The sequence below is a fragment of the Balaenoptera musculus genome, chromosome 15 (assembly GCF_009873245.2).
Source record: "Balaenoptera musculus isolate JJ_BM4_2016_0621 chromosome 15, mBalMus1.pri.v3, whole genome shotgun sequence".
Taxonomy (NCBI): domain Eukaryota; kingdom Metazoa; phylum Chordata; class Mammalia; order Artiodactyla; family Balaenopteridae; genus Balaenoptera; species Balaenoptera musculus.
The window spans coordinates 16,228,686-16,252,361 of record NC_045799.1 but is presented as its reverse complement, the minus strand read 5'-3'; the positions used below and the strand labels follow the sequence as shown (position 1 = coordinate 16,252,361).

The following is a 23,676-nucleotide window of genomic DNA, read 5'->3' as shown; positions in this document are numbered from 1 at the left end:
CACAGCCAAAAATAAATAAATAAATTAATTAATTAAAAAAAACAAAATTTCAAATGCATGTCCTTTCTGACCTAGCAATACCCTTAAAAAAAAAAAAAAAAAGTCTTTGCCGGGAATTCCCTGGCGGTCCAGTGGTCAGGACTCTGTGCTTTCGCTGCCTAGGGCCCGGGTTCGATCCCTGGTTGGGGAACTAAGATCCCACAAGCCGCGAAGCACAGTCTCTCTCCCCCGCCCCAAAAAAGCTTTGCCATCAAAAGATTAGTGAATGAACAAAACTGAATATCTATACACTATACGTAAATGTGATATAAATTAAAATAAATGTCATAAGATATATAAATCATTTTAAAAATCTTTCTCTGATCTCACTAACATTCAATTAACCAGCTTGCATTTGGTATTGATGACATCAGATAAGAGGGCTTCTACTTCGGTTTTAAACGTCAGTGTGAATACATTTGCTTTGACAAAGAGAAAGCAAAGGAAGGAAGACACCAAAAGGGTAATCAAAACTAAGTCAAGGAAAATAAGCAAGTAACCGTACGCCAGCACCCTGATGTGCGACTTTCCCATAGGGTGTGTGAATCCAAGTTTTGGATGAGTTTAGTTAGGGCAAAACTGCACTTTTCATTCCTTCTCAGGAAAAGGATGCCTGTGGCCTGAGTCACTGGGGCCTCTATCCACTACCTGGTCTGTAGGAATTTTCCCAGCGTGGTAGGTACTGCTCATCCAGTTCTGATCATAAGAGGCCGGACTGGAGGTGTATAGCCTGTGGAAATTTTTCCTGGCTGTATAACTTAATAATCCATTAAGGCAGGACCTCCAAAAATGTGTTCTGCAAAACTGGTGTTAATATATTTTATCACGGAAAAAAAGAAAAACAATGCTGAAGTCAAGACAGTTTGAAGAGGGTAAATGAAATGAGAGTTTTCCTGCCTGTGGGCGTTTGTCAGGACCCCTAAAGTGCTCCTGGGGACTGTGAGTCTCCGTGAGGTGGCGCTAGTTAATCAGAAGACCCTTCTTGCAGAACACCTGTCAGGGTTAGTATCCCATGGAACCCAGTTTGGGAAATGACCATAAGGCTCACATCAGTTTAACCTGGTGGGGTCAGGGGAGCAGGTATTTTTGTTTGTTTGTTTGTTATAAATGGCAAAATTTTATTCTTTTTTTATGGCCGAGTAATATTCCATTATATATATATACATCACAACTTCTTTATATATATCACAACTTCTTTATATATATATATATATATCTATATATCACAACTTCTTTATTCATTCATCTGCTGATGCTTAGGTTGCTTCCATATCTTCACTATTATAAATAATGCTGCTATGAATATTGTGGCGCATGTACCTTTTGAATTAAGGTTTCCATTTTTTTCAGATACATACCTAGGAGTGGGATTGCTGGGTCATATGGTAGTTTATTTTTAGCTTTTTGAGAAACCTCCATACTGTTTTCCACATTGGCTGCACCAATTTACATACCCACCACCAAGTGTTTCATGGCCTAGCATGCAATCTATCCTGGGGAATGGGGAGCAGGTATTATTGTACAGCTACTGTTGGTTGTTGCTTACCCAACAACAATTGTCCTCTTTGCTAATAGAGCCTTGATTTTTGTCCCAGGGTCCAGTATTCCTGCCATGTGACTCAGAGAAAGGTCTGCAATCCAGGGGCAAATCCTGATTGCTCTAAGCCAGGCATTCGGGAATTCCCTGGCGGTCCAGTGGTTAAGACTTGGCGCTTTCACTGCCAGGGCCCGGGTTCAGTCCCTGGTTGGGGAACTAAGATCCTGCAAGCTGCAAGGCACAGCCAAAAAAAAAAAAAAAAAAAAAAAGCCAGGCATTCAAGTCTATCCACCTTGCCAGTGATTGGATTAGACATGAGCATATGAACATGTGAGGAACTCTGGCATTGAGACCTGAGGTAAGTCAGCAAAAGGTGTGGGGCAAGGGAGACAAGAAAGAGTTCTTAGTTCTTCTCAAGAGATACTTGTGGAGAAACATACCCTCTTTTTCTGCTGTATGTTGTTGCATGTGGACATGACTCCTGGAGCTGTGGCAGCCATATTGGGACCATGAGGGGAACTAGCTGAGAACAAAATTGACACTCTGTGGATGGCAGAGCAAAAAGGCAGCAGGAACCTGGGTTCTTGCTGATGCTGTTGTGCCTCCAAATTAACCAGTCCTGAGACTTCCCTACCTCTGGATTCTTGTTTATGTGTGATTAGAAATATCCTTATTAAACAAGGTCTGTGCTGTCCAATATGGTAGCTATTAGATGCATGTGGTTATTGAGCACTGAATTTAAAAGTTTTAGTACAGGGGCTTCCCTGGTGGCGCAGTGGTTAAGAATCCGCCTCCCAATGCAGGCAACACAGGTTTGAGCCCTGGTCTGGGAAGATCCCACAAGCCGCAGAGCAACTAAGCCCATGTGCCACAACTACTGAGCCTGCACTCTAGAGCCCGTGCTCCGCAACAAGAGAAGCTACTGCAATGAGAAGTCCGCACACCTCAATGAAGAGCAGCCCCTGCTCGCCGCAACTAGGAAAGCCAGTGCACAGCAACGAAGACCCAGTGCAGCCAATAAATAAATAAATAAAAATTAGAAAAAAAAAAGATTTAGTACAAAAAGGAATGTAAAATATCTCACTAATAATTACATATTGATTACATGTGGAAATTATAATATTTTGGGTAATGGGTTAAATAAAAGACGTGATTAAAATTCATTTCACCTTTCTAAATGTGGCTACTGGAAAATTTTAAATTACGTTTGGAGCCCATGTTATATTTTTGTTGGAAAGGGCTAGTTTAGGTCATCTGGTGTTAGGGTTTTCTGTTACTTGCAGACAGAAAAAAATATCCAAACAGATGCAAGTATTAGCATTCTGATTTTACAGTGGGAAAAACTGAAACTAAAAATGTAAATAACTTGCTCATGATCACACCAGTGTAGCAGTTGTTGGTGATCACAGCCAAGCATCCTGACCAGTGCTTTCTCCTCTGTACCTCTAAGAACCTCAGAATACCCCTTACAAGTGAAAGGTTCAGAAACCCTCACCCAAACCTCAGCTCGGAAGAAAGCATGACCGTTTCAGAAACCCAAGGGGAGACAGAGAAGAGACCTGTGGGTCAGACCATGGATTCTGCCTCCAAATACAGAATGAATACTGAGAACACCATCCCCTCTGGCCGATGACACCTGCCTATTTCTAGGAAACTGTTTGAGGTCCAACTGTCAGTGTCCCTAGGGGACTGAACAGAGATGGAGAGAAAGGAATCAGGAGTAGCTTCTCTCCGGGGGTCCCCACTGCCCATGGAAGTCCTTACTTGACAGTTCAGGGTCTTCATGACCTGGTCCCAGCTCACCTTCTCAGTTTTCCTCCCCAAATCCTCCAAAGCCTACTTTCAAAGCCACCTCCTTCAGAAACCTACCCAGGCCACCTTCCTTCCTCCAAACTCTCATCACTTCTTACCACCTATGGCCGCTATCTTGTCTATATATTGTCTATTTTGTCCAATAGCCATCTCTGATCCTTCTCCAGGTCCTCTCATGTAGTCTTAGAAGTTAGTTCAAGATCTTTGGGCAGGACCATGGAAGCGTTATCAACAGATTTCAGACAGGGTTTAAGAGAGAGCATGGCAGGTAGGGGAGTGAGCACCAGAAGAGTCCAAGGGTCATGGCTCTTGTCCGGGCACCCTAAATCAGATGAGGTAAACCAGGAATGCACATCGTGGTGAACACACATGCCCATGCCATGGACAGCCACACAGATGCTCTTGACTATAGGGGACCCATCCCACCTTGATGAAGACAATGGATCTTGTGTCCCAGAGAGAGCAAGTCAAACCTGAGGCATCTTTGGGAGCAACAAAGAATAATGGAAATTGCTTGGGCTTTGGAAACAGACCTGACTCTGAATATCTCTTTAATCTCTCCCCACTTCCCTTTATCTCCACCCTGTACATCTAGTGCAGGGCTGTGCCAATGTTCCCTGGTTGACTACAGTAGCATCTGCCCTGGTCTTTGCCTCCCCAGATACCCACTTCAATCCACCCTTTGCTGTCGCCGGAGTCATCTCCTTTGTAAGATGCAGATGTGATCAGGTTACCCCCACTTAAAACTTTGTGACAGCTTCCCAGTACCTTGAGGGAGGATTGTTCCCTAGGAAACATATTCTGAGACTGAGATTGCATGTGGGTGATTTTGGGGGGAGGGCTCTCGGGACAAACAGCCGTAAGGAAGGAAGCAGGCTTCAATAAGTGGAAGAAGTTGAACAGTTGCAGCTAAAGCCTCACTGGATCCCATGGGGATCTCTGGAGCTGGTATGGCCCTTCAGAGTCGTCCAAAATCGAAGCAAGGAGGCTGGGTCTTTGTACGCCTGTATCAACTAGTCCTTAACTATGGGTTACCCCCAGAGGGAGGCACCTCCTCTTGACAGAGGGCAATGGCCAGCTATGAGCCGTCAGCAGCCCAGACTCCCGGCAGCTGGGGAAAAGAGGACCCGGCTCCTGCGGGGTGTCTGAGGGTGTCCCACAGCATCTGCTGTAAGGATGAAATTCAAACTCCTCGTTGTGACCCACGAAGCCCTCTTGGCTTGGGCCCTGCCAACCCTCCAGCCTCATGTATCCCACTCTCTCTCTCAGTCTCTGTGCTCCCACCTTTTCTTGAACACAGCATGCTCCGTTCCCACCTCCAAGCCTTTGCACTCAATATTCCTTTTGTCTGGCACCGTGTGGTCCTCCCATCACCCATCCTTTAGATCTCAGCCTCAAGGCTAAGATCACTTCCTCAAGGAAGCCTTCTCTGATTACCTGACCAGACTAGGTTCACCCATTATCAGCTCATAAACCCTTCTACTTGCCCTTCAAATTATTTATCCCAGGTTGTAATTAAATAACTGTCCAATGCTGGTCTCTGCTGTTAGAATGCACGCTCCTGAGGGCAGGGACCAAGACTGCCTTGCTCACCACAGCATCTCCAGCCCTCAATGTGATGACTGGCCCAGAGAAGGCATCCAGCAGATACTGTCAAATGAGTACATGAGTACATGGCCTTGGACAAGTTCTTTTTGAGTCTATCTCTGCTCAGCAAAAGAAGCAAAGCAATGTTCCTTGCAGGGTTGCTGTGAGTGTCATGTGAGTTATCTAGCAGAGACCTCAGACTCTCAATAAGTGTTGGCTCCCTTCACTTCTTGGGAAAGGATTGCAGGGTGACCAGTCATCCCCGTTTGCCTGAGATCGAGGGGTTTCCCGAGAAACTTTAATACTTTCAGTACTAAAACCAGGACAGTTCCCAGGCAAACCGGGAGGGTTGGTTGCCTTAAATTTGGGTGGGAAGGAGAGAAGGGCATTTCATATTAGCACGTCGTTCCTGGTATGCTGGTAAGACAGCTCTTTGGAAAAACAAACAACCCTGATTCATCGCGTCGGCCAATTTCCATCATCTAAATATTCCCACCCTGGCCAGTCAAGCTACCAGCGGTCGAACAGCCAGCTTGCAAAATTCCTGAAAACTTAACAATGGGCTGTCATGCACCAGTAGGAGCTGATGCCAGCGCCCGGTAGCTAATACAGACTGTCGCGTTCCTGATATCCACACATGCACAACAGGGTCACAGACAACCTCAACTCGGGGGTAAGTGAGAATATTTCAATCCCAAGAAAGGCACAGCTGGAATGGACCTTGAAGACCATCTAGTCCAAGGCAACAAGTCATCTGTCACGTGGGCTACCTCTTCCTTATCCTGTGTCCACAAGAGACATTGTTAACCGATCATGATGCTGAATCCTAATAAGGCGGAGCAGTCTCCCCTCACCACCTCTCCGGGCAGCCACAGTCAAGTAGCTGATGCTGCGTGTGAGGGAAATCGACTTACCTCCAGGAGTGAGTGTGGTTCAGCCCCTCATTATACAGGGTAGGAAGCTTAGGCACAGAGTGGTACAGGGACCTACCCAAAGCCACACAGCCAGGCAGTAGCTCAGCTGGGACTAAAGAACAGATCACCTGCCTTGCTTGCCCTTTCAATCCTGCTTTGCCTTGAAGAGCTGAATACCCCAGAGTGGGGCAGAATGAAGGGAACTCATTTGGGATCTGAGCCTAGATTCTGGGGGACTCTGCTTAGAGCCCCCAAACTCTCTTTGTACCCTGAAGGCTTCTTAGCATGTCAGCATATAAAGGTTTATGTGTTGGGGGGAGAGCACTTCTGAAAAACTTACAAAATTGCACATCCCCATTGCATAAAATTCAAACAACAGAGGAGTATTTAAAATAAAAAACTCTTGTATTGTCTCCCCAGAGGTAATCACTGTTAACAATTTCAGTCCTTCCAGGACTTTTTCTACTTATTTACAAGCCTATATATACCACAAGTGAACAAAAAGATTAGCTGCTCCCCACCCTAACACTCTCCCCCTCAATAAATATTTGTCCAGCGGCTCTTGTTTGCTTAAAATGCCTTAGATTCCTTTCCATACGAGTATAGGTGGGTCTGTCTCTGTCCTTCCCCCCCTCCCCCAGATGCGCCGTGCAGCATACGGGAATCTTAGTTCCCCGACCAGGTCTTGAACCCACGCCCCCTGCAGTGGAAGCTCAGAGTCTTAACCACTGGACCCCCAGGGAAGTCCCTGTCTCTGTCTTTTTTTTCTCTCTCTCTCTTTTTAAACTTTTTTTTTTTTTTGATTGAGGCATAGTTCTGCCTCTGTCTTTTGAGTGGTTTTCGTACTTCCTGGCATGGTCTTATGAATTAATTGAACAGTCCCTTTGGGTGAGCATATAGACGGTATTCCGTTTTTCCTGTAACAATCCCAAGGCCTTGCTCTCTGGCTTGCCTGCGAGGTGGTCCCGAAGTCCCTTCCCGTGGCCCCGAAATGCTACCTCCCATCAAAGCTCCACTGTCTCTGGTTTCCCAGGATCACCAACGGGGGATTAATCAGGTGACACTGACCGGATGCTGACAATCCTGGGGCCTGGGGGAAAGCATCTTTGCCAGGCCCTGGGTCAGCTCAGCAACGCTGAGGGCCTTGGAAGCCAGAAATAGTTGAGTGTGGGGGAGGAAAGGGATCAAGGGGAGACGGCCTGGGCTCAGACCCCCCCACTGGTTGCTCAGGGCTCCCTGTCTGTGTGCACGTCCGCCCACAACCCTCACACCCACGTGCCATGTTTAACAGGCTTTGCTGACTCTCAGTATACAGCACCGAGCTCCTGACCTTCCCTCTTCAAACCCTCATCCCATCTTAGGGCAACGCCATCCTTTGTGGCTCAGGCCAAAGCCTTGGAACCTTCCTTGATTCCTCTTTCTCTCACTCCCCCTATGCAATCTATCAGCCCAATCTTTCGGCTCCAGGTTCTAAATAGACCCAGAGTTCAACCACTTCTCCCCACCTCTGCTGATCCAGGTTGGAGGTCCAAACCATCGTCACGTCTCAGCTGTGTCATTGCAATAGACACACTAATTGATCTCCCTGCTTCTATCTATCCTTTCCGCACCACATCCTTGCCCCCAAACCGTCTCTGAACACAGTAGCCAAAGGAAGCCCTTTAAACAAAGTCAGAGCATGTCACTTTTACAGCCCGCATTTTTCTCAGGGTAAAAGCCAGATTCTTACAATGGCCTACCAGGCCCTGCGTGAACTACCCTGTATCCACAACTTCCCGGCAGGAATATTATGTAGGGGATGTTGTGTCCTTCTCTGTACATCCCAACAAAGGCCCCTACTGTCTGGTTGTCCTGTCATCAATGATGTGAAATTGGATCACTTTGTGAAGATGGTATTCACAAAGGATTCAAATTTAATTAAAAATAAAAGTAAGAAAAACATTGTGTGTGCCACACAGAGCATTTCCTGCAGGTTGCGGCCCACCCTCAGGCCTCAGGGTGTGGCCCCCATTCTACAGGGTTCAAACAATGATCAGCAGCACATGCTTGAATACCTCCAGGCACAAGGTACTCGCTACTCGCCTAGGGGGAGAGGCTTCTGGAGTTCCCACTGCCCCTGGATCGCCCTATGGATTTTGGCAGGTGGGTCCGGGTCAGTCGACTCCCAGTTATGCAGGAGTAAGTAGAGGCCTTGGTCTTGACCAGACCCAAAGCCCACCTACTCTGTGGCTCTGGCTTGGGAAAGGAAAGGAGAGAACAGGGGCGGCCCTCTGGTCTATGGCAGGAAGCAAGCCTGTCTCCCTCACCCCACATCCCGCCCTCAACCAGGGCCCTTAGAAAATGAGACTGGACATTCCTCACAAAGGTGTGGCAGCCAGGGCTGGTCCAGGCAACAGCTGCTGGGGACATGAAATTAGCAGGCCCTGGAAGCAAGCCAGCTCGATGAATGCCAAGGGCCTGGCCTTGGACAGGGGTACGTCTGGGGAGATTTGGCCAACTGGACACATGCATCCCAGAAAACAAGGCTGCAGAGAGGAGAACTAGTGACATCCACTTCCCTGTCTTACTGAGGGTCCATTCTGCTCCCCTGGAGTCCCGGATAAGTGCCAAGAAGCTGCTGTGACAGCAGCCCAGACAACTGTCATGCTGACCCCTGGCTGTGAACTGGGACATGAGATTTTCAAGATGAGGTTGAATTATGCTGATTCTACATTCGAAATGGAATCATGCCTGACTTGGGTTCCATCTACACTGGCAGGACCCAAGGCAGAATTATGCAACGTCTTGGCTTATTAAGTGCTCCAAAATCAAAAGCTAGGTTTTGTATTGAAATATTCTTCCCCAAATGGAGGCAGCTGTGGTTCAGGCCATCCTGAATTAGTTCGCCCTTTGGACTGTGAAAGAAACACAGAAAAGAGAATATACGTTTCAGCATTTCCTCTGTGCCAGGCATCCTGCGAAGCCCTTTTTATGTATTATCTCATTTCATTGTTTCAATCACATTTTGAGGGAGATTTTGACATCCCTAATGGAAAAAAGGAAATGGAAGGTGAAAGAGCTCACATGATATGCTTATGTTTGTAGAATTAAGAAGTGGCCCCACTGGGATTTGGACCCAGATCTGGCTACTCTAAGCCCCAAGTGTTTAAGTAACACGTGCTTCCTTTAGTTCCATCAGATTCTCTTAGGACTTCTACACTTGAGTTTTTTTTTTTTTTTTTTTTAAAGTTAAATTTTTTTTTTAAATTAATTTATTTATTTACTTATGGCTGTGTTGGGTCCTCGTTTCTGTGCGAGGGCTTTCTCTAGTTGTGGCAAGTGGGGGCCACTCTTCATCGCGGTGCGCGGGCCTCTCACTATAGTGGCCTCTCTTGTTGCAGAGCACAGGCTCCAGACGCGCAGGCTCAGTAATTATGGCTCACGGGCCCAGTTGCTCCGCGGCATGTGGGATCTTCCCAGACCAGGGCTCGAACCCGTGTCCCCTGCATTGGCAGGCAGATTCTCAACCACTGCGCCACCAGGGAAGCCCTACACTTGAGTTTTAATAGCAATCAAGAAATTCTAAATTAAAAGTCATTCTTTTTAAATCTGAAAAACAAACCCCCCCCCCCAAAAAAATCCCACCAAAACTAAGAAATTAATTTAGCAAGGTGAAAGGATTGAAAAGCAGTGAACAATTGGAACAATGAAATTTAAAATGCCATTTATAATATCATAAAAAAGTAAAATACTTGTTAATTTTACCCCCCCCAAAAAAAGTGCAAGACATTGAAAACTCTAAAACTTTGCCGAACATAATTAAAGAAGACCTAAATAAATAGGGATATATATACCATGTCCATGATTGGAAGGCTCACTGCTGTTCAGATGTCCATTCTCTCCAAATTGATGTGTAGATCAAATGCATTTTTTCTGTAATTATTTTACTCATAATCACACAATAAATTAATGTAATGAATGCATCAGTATGAACAATGCAGCAAGTTGTTAGAAAACTAACTAGGATCCAAGAAAATGGAAAAATAGAATTTAAAAAGCAACAAGACAGTTTCCATAGACCTATATGGATGGGTCTCTTAAATTCTCTAGTGAAGAGATAATACAGTCACTTCTTTACAAATTGCCTTTGGTTCTTATGCTTATCTTAATTGTGAAGTTGTGCTGAATATACTTCAGCATAATCCATCAAATGCATTTTTAATCAAATTTCCATCAGGCTTTTTTAGTAGAAATTGACAACCTGATTTTATCATATATATAGAAATGGAAATTATCTAGAATAACCCAAACGGTCTTGAACAAGGAGAGCAAAGTTGGAAGATTTACTCTGATTTAAAAACTTGTTTTAAAGCTCCACTAACCAAGGCAGTGTGATATTGGCACAAAGATAGACACATAGATCGATAGAAACGATATTCCTTTGTGGAGCAAATATGTAAAGAAATATGGAGGTTAAGTTGCTTCAAGGAACACATATCACAGGCCCAGATAATGTGACATCAGGTATTACTCAGGCCTCTAGCCTGGCAAATTCATTTAGCTCCCATGTTCAGAGTCAACTGGGCTAAAATGAGCTTAAGTCATCAGCTTTGGGAAGGACAAAGAAATCTGTATCCAGAGCATAGAAGGTTGCGTTTTTGACCCAGGTCTCACACTTAAACATAAAAATATCATTTTTTCAGTATGTAATAATAATAATAAGAGCACTAACCACATGCCTAACACTGTTCTAAGTATTTTATGTACATCAGTGCATCATTTAATTCTCTCAACAAGAGAGAACAATAATTCTATCAATAATATCTCATAAAAGAGAAAATAGCAAGTACAGCATATAGGAAGAGAAATATTGTTTCATGATGACTTGCTTCAGTTTTATGTTTGTGTGTGTGTGTGCATAGAATTACAATGGGAAATACATATCTTAAAGTGGGTTGTAGTCATAAAAATTTGAAAGCCGCTAGTGTAGTAGATGAGAGAGTTGTTAAGAAGCCTCGATAATAAATTGGGATACTGGGATTGACATATACACACTACTGTATATAAAATAGATAACTAATAAGAACCTGCTGTAAAGCACAGGGAACTCTACTCAATACTCTGTATTACAGATTATGTATAGTCTGTAATGGACTATATGGGAAAGGAATCTTTAAAAAAAGGGTGGATATATGTATATGTACAACTGATTCACTTTGCTGTACACCTAAAACTAACACAACAGTATAAATCAACTATACCCCAATAAATATTTTTTATAAAGACTCACTACTGGGCATATACCCAGAGAAAACCATAATTCAAAAAGACACATGCACCCCAATGTTCATTGCAGCACTGTTTACAATAGCCAGGTCATGGAAGCAACCTAAATGTCCATCGACAGACAAATGGATAAAGAAGATGTGGTACATATATACAATGGAATATTACTCAGCCATAAAAAGGAACGAAATTGGGTCATTTGTAGAGACGTGGATGGACCTAGAGACTGTCATACAGAGTGAAGTAAGTCAGAAAGAGAAAACCAAATATCATATATTAATGCATATATGTGGAACCTAGAAAAATGGTACAGATGAACCGGTTTGCAGGGCAGAAATAGAGACACAGATGTAGAGAACAAACCTATGGACACCAAGGGGGGGAAAGCAGGGTTGGGAGGGTGAGGTGGTGGTGGGATGAATGGGGAGATTGGGATTGACATGTATACACTAATATGTATAAAATAGACAACTAATAAAAAAAATATATAAAAAATTATGTTAAGGAAAAATAAAAAATAAACCTCACTAATATAATGAATGTACGATTCTTAGCACAGAGCCTGAGAGAGAAAGACTAGTAAAGACTCCGTAAATGGTAGAGACAGTTATTACTATTGTCACAGAGCCTGATAAAAACTAGTAAAGACTCAACAAATGGTCAAGACCATTGTTACTACTGTCACGGCCAGCTTCATGGGCATTTAACCGGTGTAGTCACACAGGACTCTGCTCAGAAGGGTCCTGAACTTGGCTTAATGCTCTCTTGTCACCATCTTGAAATTCTTACTGATTTTGAAGAAGGGACCCACATTTTCATTTTGCACTGTGTCCCCCAAATTATGTAGCCAGTCTGATTATTTTGTATAGTTGTCTGTCATTTATTAAAATACTGATTCATAATATGTATAAAATATTTAATTATCACTTACAACGATCAAATTCCATCTCTGCCCCTTATCAGCTAGAGGACCATGAGAGAATACTTATTATCTGTCTCAGTTTCCTCTTCTATAAAAGAGGGGTAATAATAGTACTTCTCCGTAAGGTTATTGTGAGAGTTTAAATAACACAACACATGCCACGTACCAAGATCAGCACCTGGCACATCGTTCCTACTCCAAAAATCTTAACTATTACTATTATTAACTTTATGAAAAAAAGGCAACCTTGGGCTTGGTTTTTCCTATTGCACATTTTGGGGAGGGGATTATTGAACTAGACCCATGGTTCTGGAATTTATCTGAGCACCAGATTACTTGGAGAATCTGATGGCTCTTTGAGGAAATACCTCCCAGAAAAACACAGATAGTTCACGCACATATGCACACATCTTGCCTGTAGTTTCAGGCCATTTATGGGCCTCTGAGGCCAAGGCTCAGGCCCAGGTCAAGAACCGAGGAAAGCAAAGATCACTCGTGGCCCTTCTAGTCCTGGAGTCTGTGGGTCTCTGGGGTGGAAACCGCCAGGCAGCACGTTACTACTTAAGGACCGGGTGTCTGCTGGCTTTGGGCTTTTAAGTCAGCAGCTATTTTTAGCTTTGCTATATATGGCCAGGGGAGGATTGTGGGGCTATAGGCGGGAGAGGGGTGTCAGGAGGCTTAGGGCAGAGTTTGGGAGGCTGGAGCTCCTTTGCCTTGACCACCTTACCCTTCCCACCAAAGAACTGGAGCTTAACTTCCAGCCAAAGCATGGGGAAGAGAGAAGGTCTGTGGATTTAGGAGTGGCAGGGGCTTCCATGAAGATGCCAGGTCAAGTCACTTTAGAACAGTGATATTCATACTTTTTTGACCGTGACCTGCAGTAAAAAATATATATGTTTGAATCATGACACACACATAAACACATTTTTTTTTTGCCCATGATGAATAATTTATTAATCTACCATGAAATCATAAACATAATAATGTGCGAATTTTCTATATTGTTGAATTTAATTTAAAGGGCCATCTTTTATTCTTGATTAAGTACTTTGTGCGGAGATATTAGTAGACAGTAGTCATCAATGTAGAAACGCAGACGTTTTAATACACACACAATATATATACATATATCCATATGTGTATATATATCCATATATCTCCAACTGAACAAACATTTCAGGAAACAATACTTTATCTCATTCTCTGTGAAACACTTTGATATTTTCTACTCTATTCTGTTCTATTCCATTCTTTCATTTTTTAAAATGCAGGTCATGACCCAATAAATTGATTTTGCCAATGAGTCAACACCTCCAGTTTGGAAATCTACTCTTTTCTCTGGTTTGGAGCAGGCAGACACCTGTAACATTGGACTGCAAGGTAAGGTAGGGAGTGGAGGAAAGGGGACGTGTTATCGCTTAGCTCAGTACTTCTCACAACTGGGGATAAGATGAAAGTTTCAGTTGGATATCCGCTGGATGGCAAGCTTTGGACCTCAGAGTCTTTGTACACTGTTCTCTCCACCTGGAGCACGCGTCCTCCACCCTTGTCACCTGGTTCACTCTGGTACTTCAGAGCTCCACTTGCCACTTATTCCAGGAAGCCTCCCTGATTGCCTCAGTCCGGTTAGCTGCCTGCTTCTTGCTCCCTTAGTGCCTGGCACATCCCTGCTTGGCACCCAACACAATTTCTTCTTAGATTCTCTGGAAGGCAGGGACCTTTCTCATCCTGTTCATTTCTACACTCTCCTCACCGCCCGCCCACCACCCACCCAGTGTAGTGTAGCACTGGCTTCCTAATAATCACTCAGTAGATATTTATTGAATGAATTGATGATAGATAATAGTAATAATGGCAACTACACATTTATCGCATGAGAAATCTTAGGAGAGATTAGTATAAATCCACTTTAGGGATGAGGAAACTAAAGCTCCAAGAGATGAAATAATATGATAGGGGGAGGGTAATAATCCAGGGTTGCCTGACTCCCAATGGTACCTAATCACAGGAGCTTATTTGTCCACATTCCCCTCTGTCCAGGATGTCCACGATGGGGCAAAGGGCAGGTCCTTAACAACCCCTGGGAGAACTGATGACAGGTTGATTAAAGAGATTTTCCGAAGCAGTGGCCACATCTAATTTTGGAGGGCTGCACTCGTGGGAGAGGATCTGTGAGGTTTCCAGGCCCCCTGGATGTGGGGCTGTCTCATTCGGGAGGAGAGTCTGGGCTTCTGACAAACCAGGGAGGCAGGCCTTCCGATGACACACCTTCCTAGGCTCCTGGACACACGTAGGCTAAAACCCAAGGCCCTGCAAGTCTGTGTGACCTGGTCCATGCCTGCAACCCCAGCGGCAGCCCCAGCAGCCCGGCCTGTTCCCCTCATTCATGCGGATCGCGCCGCTCCGGTGTTCTTGCTGCTCCTCACGCATGCCAAGCCCAGTTCTGCCTCAGAGCCTTTGCAGCCGCCATGCCCTCTGCCTGGGGTCTCCCCTCCCTCGCTAGTCCTCTCCACCCTACTTCTCAGGAACCCCCCATCCAAAAATATCACCCTCTTCCTTCTCTGCTATCTTTTTTCATAACACTAGTAACTTCTGGAAATTGCATATATGTTTGTTTTCCGGTTTATTTCTGTCTTCTTCACTAGAGAGGGAAGTCCCTGAGGACTTTGATTGCTCACTGCCCTGGCCCCTAGGAGTCGCTGTGGGAGGATGCCTGAAACATAGTTGGTGATCCATGAATGAATGAATGGGTTTCCCCCATTTTAGACATATTGGGACATCGGCCTCTAGTTTCCCAGAAATGTGTGTCCCTGCGACTCACATCCAGGCCCCCAACACACACACACACACCGTGGTTTGGGGAGGGGGAAGAAGGAAGGAACTTTCAGCACATGTGTACTTGCACCACTTTGCATGGGTAACTGATGCCCAGCGAGCATGCAAGGATTATCTCCATTTGGTAATTGGATAATCTGAAGCTTGCTCTCTGCTTGTCCCCAGTGTGTAGTGTAGTGTCCGGCATAAACATATGGTGAACTTAATTGCACTGAATTGCAGAGGTTCCGCAAACTGCTCAAGGTCACCAAATTAGGAAACGTGGAGCCAGATTTTGTTCAATTCCAGCCAGGGCTGCGTGGCCGCCATGGTGCCATAGAAACTCCAGGGACACAACCTGTTAACATCCAGATGCATTCGAGGGCGGGCCCTCGCCAGACATTCACCAGTCGGTAGCCCAGTCAGGAGCGCATCCTGCACCTGAGGCCATTCTCTATCTGCCTTTCAAACATAATTTTCCCATCAAGGTTCAATTCAGATGTCACCTCCTCGAAAGCATCCCCTGACCTCCTCAAATCTAACTTCTCTTTTCTGCCACAGCACTCTGTGAATACTTGTGTATAATTGTTTGTCCACAAGCCTATCTTTGAACCCATGGGATGTATCTTGTTCCTCTTTATATCGAACCCTTTTTACCGTGCCTGGTGAATAGGTGGTACTACAAGAATATGCACTGAACGAAAGGATGCTTGGATGGACACGTGGATGGATGGATGGATGGATGGATGGATGGATGGACAAATGGGTGGATGGATGAATGATTGGAAGAACAGATAAATGGATGGATGGATGGATGGATGACTGGGTGGATGGATGGATGAATGGATATGTGGATGGATGAATGGGTGGATGGATGGATGGATAGATAGATGAATGGTTGGAAGAACAGATAAATGGGTGGATGGATGGATGAATGGATGAGTGGGTGGATAGATGGATGAATGGATATGTGGATGGATGGATGGGTGGATGGGTGAGTGGGTGGGGGGATGGATGGATGAATGAACGAATGAACACTTCATGATCTTTAGATTGAAAATAATTTTCATGGCAAAGTTGACATTAGACACCAATTCTTCTGGAGCATATTCCACATCTGACGGTACACCTAGCATGCAACAGTAGCAGTAGTGTCTTACTGAATGTGTATTTCTACGGCAGGCCTTGTATTAGAAGCACTTCTGCCAATCCTCTCAATAGCTCCGTTATTGACCCCACTTTACTAACAAGGAAATGGATGCAGACAGAGGCGGAGCCGCTTGCCCAAAGCCACACAGCAGATAACATCCTGGCACCTCTGATCTGGTGCTGTCCTGCCCCTGGATCTTCCCACCCTCCACCCATCTTCCTCACCCTGCCGGGCCCCTCCCCCTGGTCCGCAGGCCCCAGGCTGGGCTCACCTCCATCCGCATAGGTCTCCGTGCCATAGCCGTCCTGCAGGCCATTGTTCCAAGTGCCCTCATACTTGGCACCGCTGCTGCTGCTCTGCCGGGTTCCGTAGCGTCCCTTGAAGCCGTGCGTCCACTCGCCCTTGTACAGCCAGCGTCCCTTGGTCTCTATGCCCAGCCCATGCCGCTTGCCCTGGCTCCAGTATCCCTCGAAGGTGTTTCCGCTGGGCCAGGTATAGACACCCGCCACTTCAAAGCCAAAGTTCCAGGAGCCCGAGTATTCGCCCTGGCCCTTGGGGCCCGTGCACAGTCCGTGCCCGTGGGCCTTTCCCCCCTCCCAGCCCCCGCAGTACGCCCCGCCATCATCAAAGTCAAAGCGGCCCCCGCTCATCTCATCGTAGCCCCTGACCACCTCACCGTCCTCCAGCTTCGGGGGAGAGGGCAATGGGGGTGGTGGTGCCAGCGACTCTCTCCAAGCAGCTCAGGGCTGCCCCCCCCACCCCCGGACTCACTGCGCCCCTGGAGGGGGTAAGCAAGATGCCACCCGAGGCTGAAGGAACCCAGGAGCCAAGTCAGCACTGGGTCGGCTGGTCAGTGCCATGCCTGGGAGGCCCCCACTCACTCAGCCAGAGGAAGGCTGCCAGCTGGGAAGGAAGTGGGAAGGAGAGGTTCAAAGTGTCCACGGAGTGTCCCAAACCTGGCTTCCATGGAGTCAAAGGAAAAACGGTGTGATCCCTTTAAGAAATGCAGTGAAAGGGGTGGGGTGGAGGGGTCCCCAGTCCGTTTTCAAAGAGGAGAAATTCCCCCTCGGTGACAACCCCCAGCCCGAGGCTGAATTCCTGCAGCCCGCTGGCCCCCTTCTCCTCCACCCCCGGTGGGTGTGCAGGGCTGTGATTCCCCCACCCTTGCCCCGCCCCTCTCCAATCCTGCCCTCCTCCTGGGATGGAAAGGTCAGTGTTGCCCTAACAAGGCCATTGGATCTTAGAAGCTGCTCCCAAAATAACCCCCTGGCCGGCCCAGCCTCCTTCAAAGCGGGAGGGGTATTTCAAACTGGGCTAGAGCTTCAAACTCAGGGAGTGGTTGGAGGGATGAAGAAGGGAAGCTGAGAACTAAGCGTGGGCAGCTGGGGAGATTTGGTGGCTTTTCTTCTCTTGGGTAAGAGCTCCCTTCCACCTTCCTGGTCCCCTGAGTCTGCAGGCAGGGAGAGGAGAGGAAGACCAGCAGAACACCGGTCCTGGAGCACTTAGAATCCCCCAGAGCGTAGAAGTTAGCAAATCTCAGCCCCAGCACCACTCACATGCCCCCGCAGGACCTGGGGCTATTTATTATAGCACCACTGCCAACCCCATAAAGGAATCTGGTGACCTAAAGAGAAAGGAACGGGGCATGGGTTCACATATGCTTTTGAGAGTGGAGGAGGGAACTCAGGAAGAGAGGTGAGGTTCTGGAGACAGAGTTGGGAAAGATAAAGCGAATCTGAGTCTAGCACAACCCCAAATTCCCTCCCCTCCCCGCAACCCTGGGAAAACCCCGGAAAGAACACAGTGCAAGAAGCACGGGTCACGGATCACTCCCTTTCTCTCTCCTGACAGGCAGGGAGACTGCCCTCCTCTCTCTAGTTCTGAGACACAGTGTTGCTGGTTGTATTGGAATGAGGTCGTCTCAGAAATACTCAATGATTGTGATTTTTTTTTTTTTTTAATTCCCTTTCCAAGCTCTCTTCTGCTGTGTTGTCCTAAGAGCCTGGGAGGCCAGACTTCAGAAAGCTCTTGGGGCAGGGTCAAGAGCAAAGGGACTGACCAGCGCTCAGGTTCCCACCAAAATCCAGTGAAAGGGACAAATAAATCTCCACGATGAGAGGCGGTGGCCAAGGCTAAAGACTGGAAATTCCAACTGAGCCCCGGGTTACCAGGAACACGAGTAATTCTGGGAAAGGTAGGAGCCACCAAGCACAGGAAGTTGTGTGTGTGTGTGTGTGTGTGTGTGTGTGTGTGTGAGACGGGGGAGGAGGAGGATAGAAATCACCAAAAAAGCAAGCACAGAAGTGACTTGAGAACATTCAACTATTATTATCTGACTTCAGACTAATCTGTCATACTCCAAATCCCATGATGACTTAGGCCACTTAAAAGTCGCTGCAGAAGATGTGTTCTTGTTTAAGGAATGGATAGAAAAGCCTCTCTCCCTTCACCCCAGCTGATCCTGGTTCTTACCACTTGGTTCCTTCCTTGTTCACAACCCTCTGTCTAAAAGAGCCCTTCTCTGCCCACATTTCACCCCCAGGTAGAAACACCCAGCCTCAGAGCTCTGTACTGCTGGTTCTTTGCCAAGCTGACATGCAGCAAAAAGCAGTAAAGACTGTATCATCTGGTTTTTGACTCACTCCTCCTGCAGGTTGACCGACAGCCTGCTTGCACAATTCACAGCTGAGAGCACCTCAATGCTGCCTCCAGAGAGTTCTGCTGTTGCCACTTCTGATGGGTCTTTGGAAAATCACACGTTTCTTTCCAGCTCTGCTCTCCAGGGGAGAGGAAAGAGCATCTCAAACTGGAAGCCAGAGGGAGTTCAATACCCTTTGTAGTTAAATGCCAGACAAATCACCATAATCCTGTTCTAAGGCTAGTGGCTACCGTGTTCTAGCGAGCTGTTCCGCCTGCATAAGTGTAGCCACTGTTCATCCGTACAGCTCCCTACGGTGGTTCTCTACCAAGGGTGGGTACACGTAAGAATCACCTGCAGAACTTAAAAACATGAACAGATTCTGGAGTCCCACCCCATCTCCAACCTACTGAATTAGATTATCCTGGGAGAAGGCTTGGGCACTTGCATTCTTTTTAAAAGCTCCTCAGACGAATCTGACTCTCATCCCTGGTTAAGAACCACTGTTGGGGGGAGTGGGGGGTGGTGGGATGAATTGGGAGATTGGGATTGACATATATACACTAATATGTATAAAATAGATAATAAGAACCTGCTGTATAAAAATAAATAAATAAATAAAACTAAAAAAAAACCCACACACACAAATGGGGAGGGGTTTAAAAGTCATCTTGTCCAATCCCTATCAATATATCCAGGAGACTTTTCACAGAACTAGAACAAATAATCCTAAAATTTATGTGGAACTGCAAAAGAGCCTGAATTGCCAAAGCAATCCTGAGGAAAAAGAACAAAGCTGGAGGTATAACCCTCCCAGACTTCAGACTATACTACAAAGCTACAGTGATCAAAACAGTGTGGTACTGGCACAAAAACAGACACATAGATCCATGCAACAGAATAGAGAGCCCAGAAATACACCTACGTACCTATGATCGATTAATCTATGACAAAAGAGGCAAGAATACACAATGGAGAAAAGACAGTCTCTTCAACAGGTAGTGCTGGGAAAACTGGACAGACACACATTAAAATAAAAAAAGAACCACTGTATGTTTTCAAATTAAGAAACAGTTTCTTAATGATGTACAAATTCATGCATCCACTTACTTACCATCGGCTGTGTCAGGTAGATAGCTGTGGAGTTAGATTTGTGTTCAGATCCCAGTTCTGCCCCTCACAAGCTGTGTGACCTTGGACAAGTTGTTAATTTCTCTAAGCCACAAATTCTTCATCTGTAAAAGTACCTATCTCAAAGGATTTTAGTATTAAGGATAATAGTATCTACCTTATATGGCTGGGTGAGTATTATGTGAGTTAACGCTGTAAAAAGGCTTAGAACAGACTAAACACCTAATAAATGTTAGCTAATATCAATATTATCCTCACATGACAAGTTGCTTTTCAAACCATCATGATTAATAAAATAGTCAACAAAGAGGGAAGAATCACCCCCTAAATATTAAGTACATTGACACTGAAGCCCTCCTTACTCTTCCCAGTACATGTTTACTCAACGTTACCCTGTGGTTTTTCCTTTTTTAAACTGATAAACTGTGTTATTGGTAAAGAGACACTTTGATTTCTTAAAAGTTTAAGTAAATTCTTTGCCAAATTTGGTACTGGCCTTATGTGACCAGCCATCCCTTTTTTTGCATCTCCTTTTAAACCAGTGAGTTTCAAGGAAAGGGAGACCCCTTGTGGCCACATGTGCATTACAACAGATTTTTCTTAGGAAAACCAAGTTCTTCAAACCAAAGAGAATGGCCTTGGGATGAATTTTAAACTGTTTTTATAGGTAGCTATCCCATTCTCTCTTTTTCACAGGGTTTTTCTCACTCCATGGTTCTGTTCTTTGGTCGGAGGGGGCAGTCACTTGCTTCCTCTATTTCTTTCTCAACTTCTCAAGCACGGCTGCTTCCTAGGGAAGGTGGAGAGGAGGGAACTGAAAATCCAGAACAGAGAGAAGAAATGCACACAGAAATACACTTGAGTTTCTTCTCAGCCATCAAAGACTTAGCTGAAGAAGCCTCATCTCCCAGACAAGTTACCTGGATGGGTTATATGCCTTCCCACATACTGGCTCCTCCCCCAAACTATGAGCTGTTTGAAGCAAAGATTACCTTGATTCCAAAAAAAAAAAAAAGGGCATGAACACCTCCTAAGTGCCTGCCTGGCACTCTGGCTCCTCTTTGCGTGCCCAGCACCTGCACATACTGGGTGTCCTCATCGTCCCTTCTGCGCATTATTTGGCAACTGACCACTCTCTTCTCGAGATGCTTTTTTATTCGCCTTCTAGGGCTCGTCTCTTGGTTCTGCTCCTGCCTCACTGGCTGCTCCCACTCAAGTCTTCTGCTGGTTCTTCCTCATTCCCCTGATCTCTATACCTTGGAAATGGCCCAGAGTTTGGTCCTCTATCTAAATTTACTTCCTAGGTGATCTCCTTCAGTTGCAGAGCTTTCATTAACACCCACATCCTGATGGCTCCTAACTTTGTATCGCCACCCTGTACCTCTCTCCATCTTCAGTCACATAACCAACCTCCAACTCAGCATCTCTACACGATATCTCATGAGCATCTCAGACTTGCGAAGATCGAAACCAAACTCCCAAGGTCTCCTCCTAGATCTGCCCCTCCAGCCAACTCCCAGTGTATTAAAACCTTTGGAGCCATCCTTAATACCAACCCTTCTCTCACACTCTATATCCATCAGCTCTACCTTCAAAATAATCCCGGGATACGTCTTCTCTCCCGCACTGCCAAGCGTCCGAGCCACTAGAAACCACTGCCTACTGCAGGAGCTTCCTGACGGCCTCCTTCTCTTCCTTCTCCTGGTTCCCCTCTTAGTCTACAGAGCAGCCAGTGCTCTTTCTAAAAGACAAGTCTGATATGTCTCTCCTCTCCTCCAAACCCCCTCAAAATCTCCCTATCTCTTCAGGAGTCAAAGCCTTTAAAACGGCCTCCGAGGGCCTCCACGATCTGCCCCTAACTCACACTTCTGGACCTCGCCTGCTTCAAGCCACAGATATCCTTGCTGTCCTTCTGCCGGGAATGCTCTTCCCCCAAACATCCACAGGGCTCACTCCCTCACTTTCTTCAGGTCTCTGATCAAATGTCACCTCCTCACAGAAGCTTCTCCGATCACCCCAATTAAAATGGCAGGCCCCCCTCCCCCCGCCCTAGCCCTTACTATCTCCTAATCCTTCTCTCTCCGTAGCATTTTCTGCACTAGGACATGATGTTGTTCTAGTCCCAGCACCTAGCATAGTGTGCCTGGTGTGTTGTCAGCACTCGATAAATATTTGTTGAATGAATGTTCAATGAAGAGTTATTAAGTAAAGGGACATGTCAGGATGCCACCTTCCAAAACATCAGAGTAAAAATTCCTCAAGCCACAATCTGAATCCATTTTCCAGGATGCATTTGATAAACACTGGTCCCATAAGTCGCACTCACAAAAGGTCAAATGTTCTAATCAGGGACACATATTAAAGCTGGCCCAACTGGGTGTGAGCAGAGTAATTGAGGGCTTCAAGATTCATGTTTTGAGGAAGATTTTGACTGAGATGTAAATGCTTACAACTCCTTCCTGCACATCTGGAATGCCTAAGCTTTCATCGAAGTTTGGATTTCAACAGGTTACTTGGCCACTGGAACTTGGTCCTTTTCAATCCCGACACCCCTCCTAACAACCTTGTATAAAAGGAATGTGCATGATTCATCATTCTCCGGTGACTGTTCTGTTAATATACAGAATTAAGTAAATAACCAGATCACTGGTTTGATAAGTAAACTAAAAAGGACTTAAGAGACTTAGGAACAATTTTAATTCAAGTAACATGTTCAGCCCAATTTGCTCCACTTCTCTCTAGTAAAAAAGGTGAAGCAAAACACTAGTTGTGGAGGTCAGGGTTGGGGAGGTAGGTAGTTTTACAACCAGAAGCTCTAATAGCCTAGGATTAGTGGTTCTCAAAGTGTGGTCCGGGAATCCACTCCATCAGGGGATCTGTGTGGTCAAAACTATTTTCATAATATTAACACAGCATTTGTCTTTTTCATGCTCATTCACTCACAAGTGTAGAGTTTTCCAGAGGTCATACAACATGGGATGTCACAAGAGATTGCAGAAGCAAATATAAGAATATAGCTGTTTTCCATTAAGCCCAACATTAAAGAGATTTGCAAAAATGTAAAACAGTGCCACTCTTCGTACTAAATATTTGTTTTGGAAAAGTTGTTTTCCGATTAAAAATATTACTTATATTAACTTAAATGGATTTGTGGATTCTTCATTATTTTTGAATGAAGTAATAGTCTTAAAATTTGTTTTAATTTCTAATATGGTAAACACTAATAAATATAACCCACATAAACAAGAGCTCTTTGAGATCCTCAAATTTGTAAGTGTAAAAGAGTCCTGAGACCCAACAGTTTCAGAACTTCTGCCTCAGTTATTTGAAATAGTGCTCCTTCTGTTAGCATTAAGAAAACTGTTAACAGTTTCTAGCACTGTGATGACAAGGCTCTCTTGCTCCAACCAGAGCTTCCAGATATTACCAAATTCATACTAAACTAGTAACTAGCTGGGGTCTCTCACTACTTAAGTTCAGGGCTTTTCCAGTACATACCCTTCCCACCTCTCCCAAGTACAAATCACCTATTTACGAAGCCCAAACCCCACTGTCATGAATCAACTCCACAGTTTAGTGGGATGCTTTAGTAAAGAGTAAAACCTATTTTGTAATTGAAATAAAAGTGCAACAAACTTTCTGTTAACACGTTAAAATGGCTGGACAAATTTTCACTACATTTGATAGGTATGCTTAGGGTGGTCTGAATTAAGTTACATGGCATACATAAAATTCACTTTGGAGCCACCTGGAAAAGAAAAGGGTTCATCCTCCAGCTGACACTGAGGACAGATTTTCTTACCAAACTTTGGAGGGAACTGTGGGCTGGTTGGCCATTAAATACTGGATATGGCATGTATAAAATTC

At 45.3% G+C, this 23,676-nt stretch overlaps 1 protein-coding gene across 1 annotated transcript in view; it reads right to left on the bottom strand.

Moving 5' to 3' along the window:
* JPH2 (junctophilin 2) overlaps window positions 1-17,167 on the bottom strand; it is a 62,566-nt gene extending 45,399 nt beyond the window's left edge. Inside the window, exon 1 of the mRNA XM_036827382.1 lies at window positions 16,312-17,167. Within this exon, the coding sequence (XP_036683277.1) occupies window positions 16,312-16,690 (379 nt within the window). The 5' untranslated portion in view covers window positions 16,691-17,167. The remainder of the gene's footprint in view (window positions 1-16,311) is intronic.
* Between the last annotated feature and the right edge of the window lie 6,509 nt (window positions 17,168-23,676).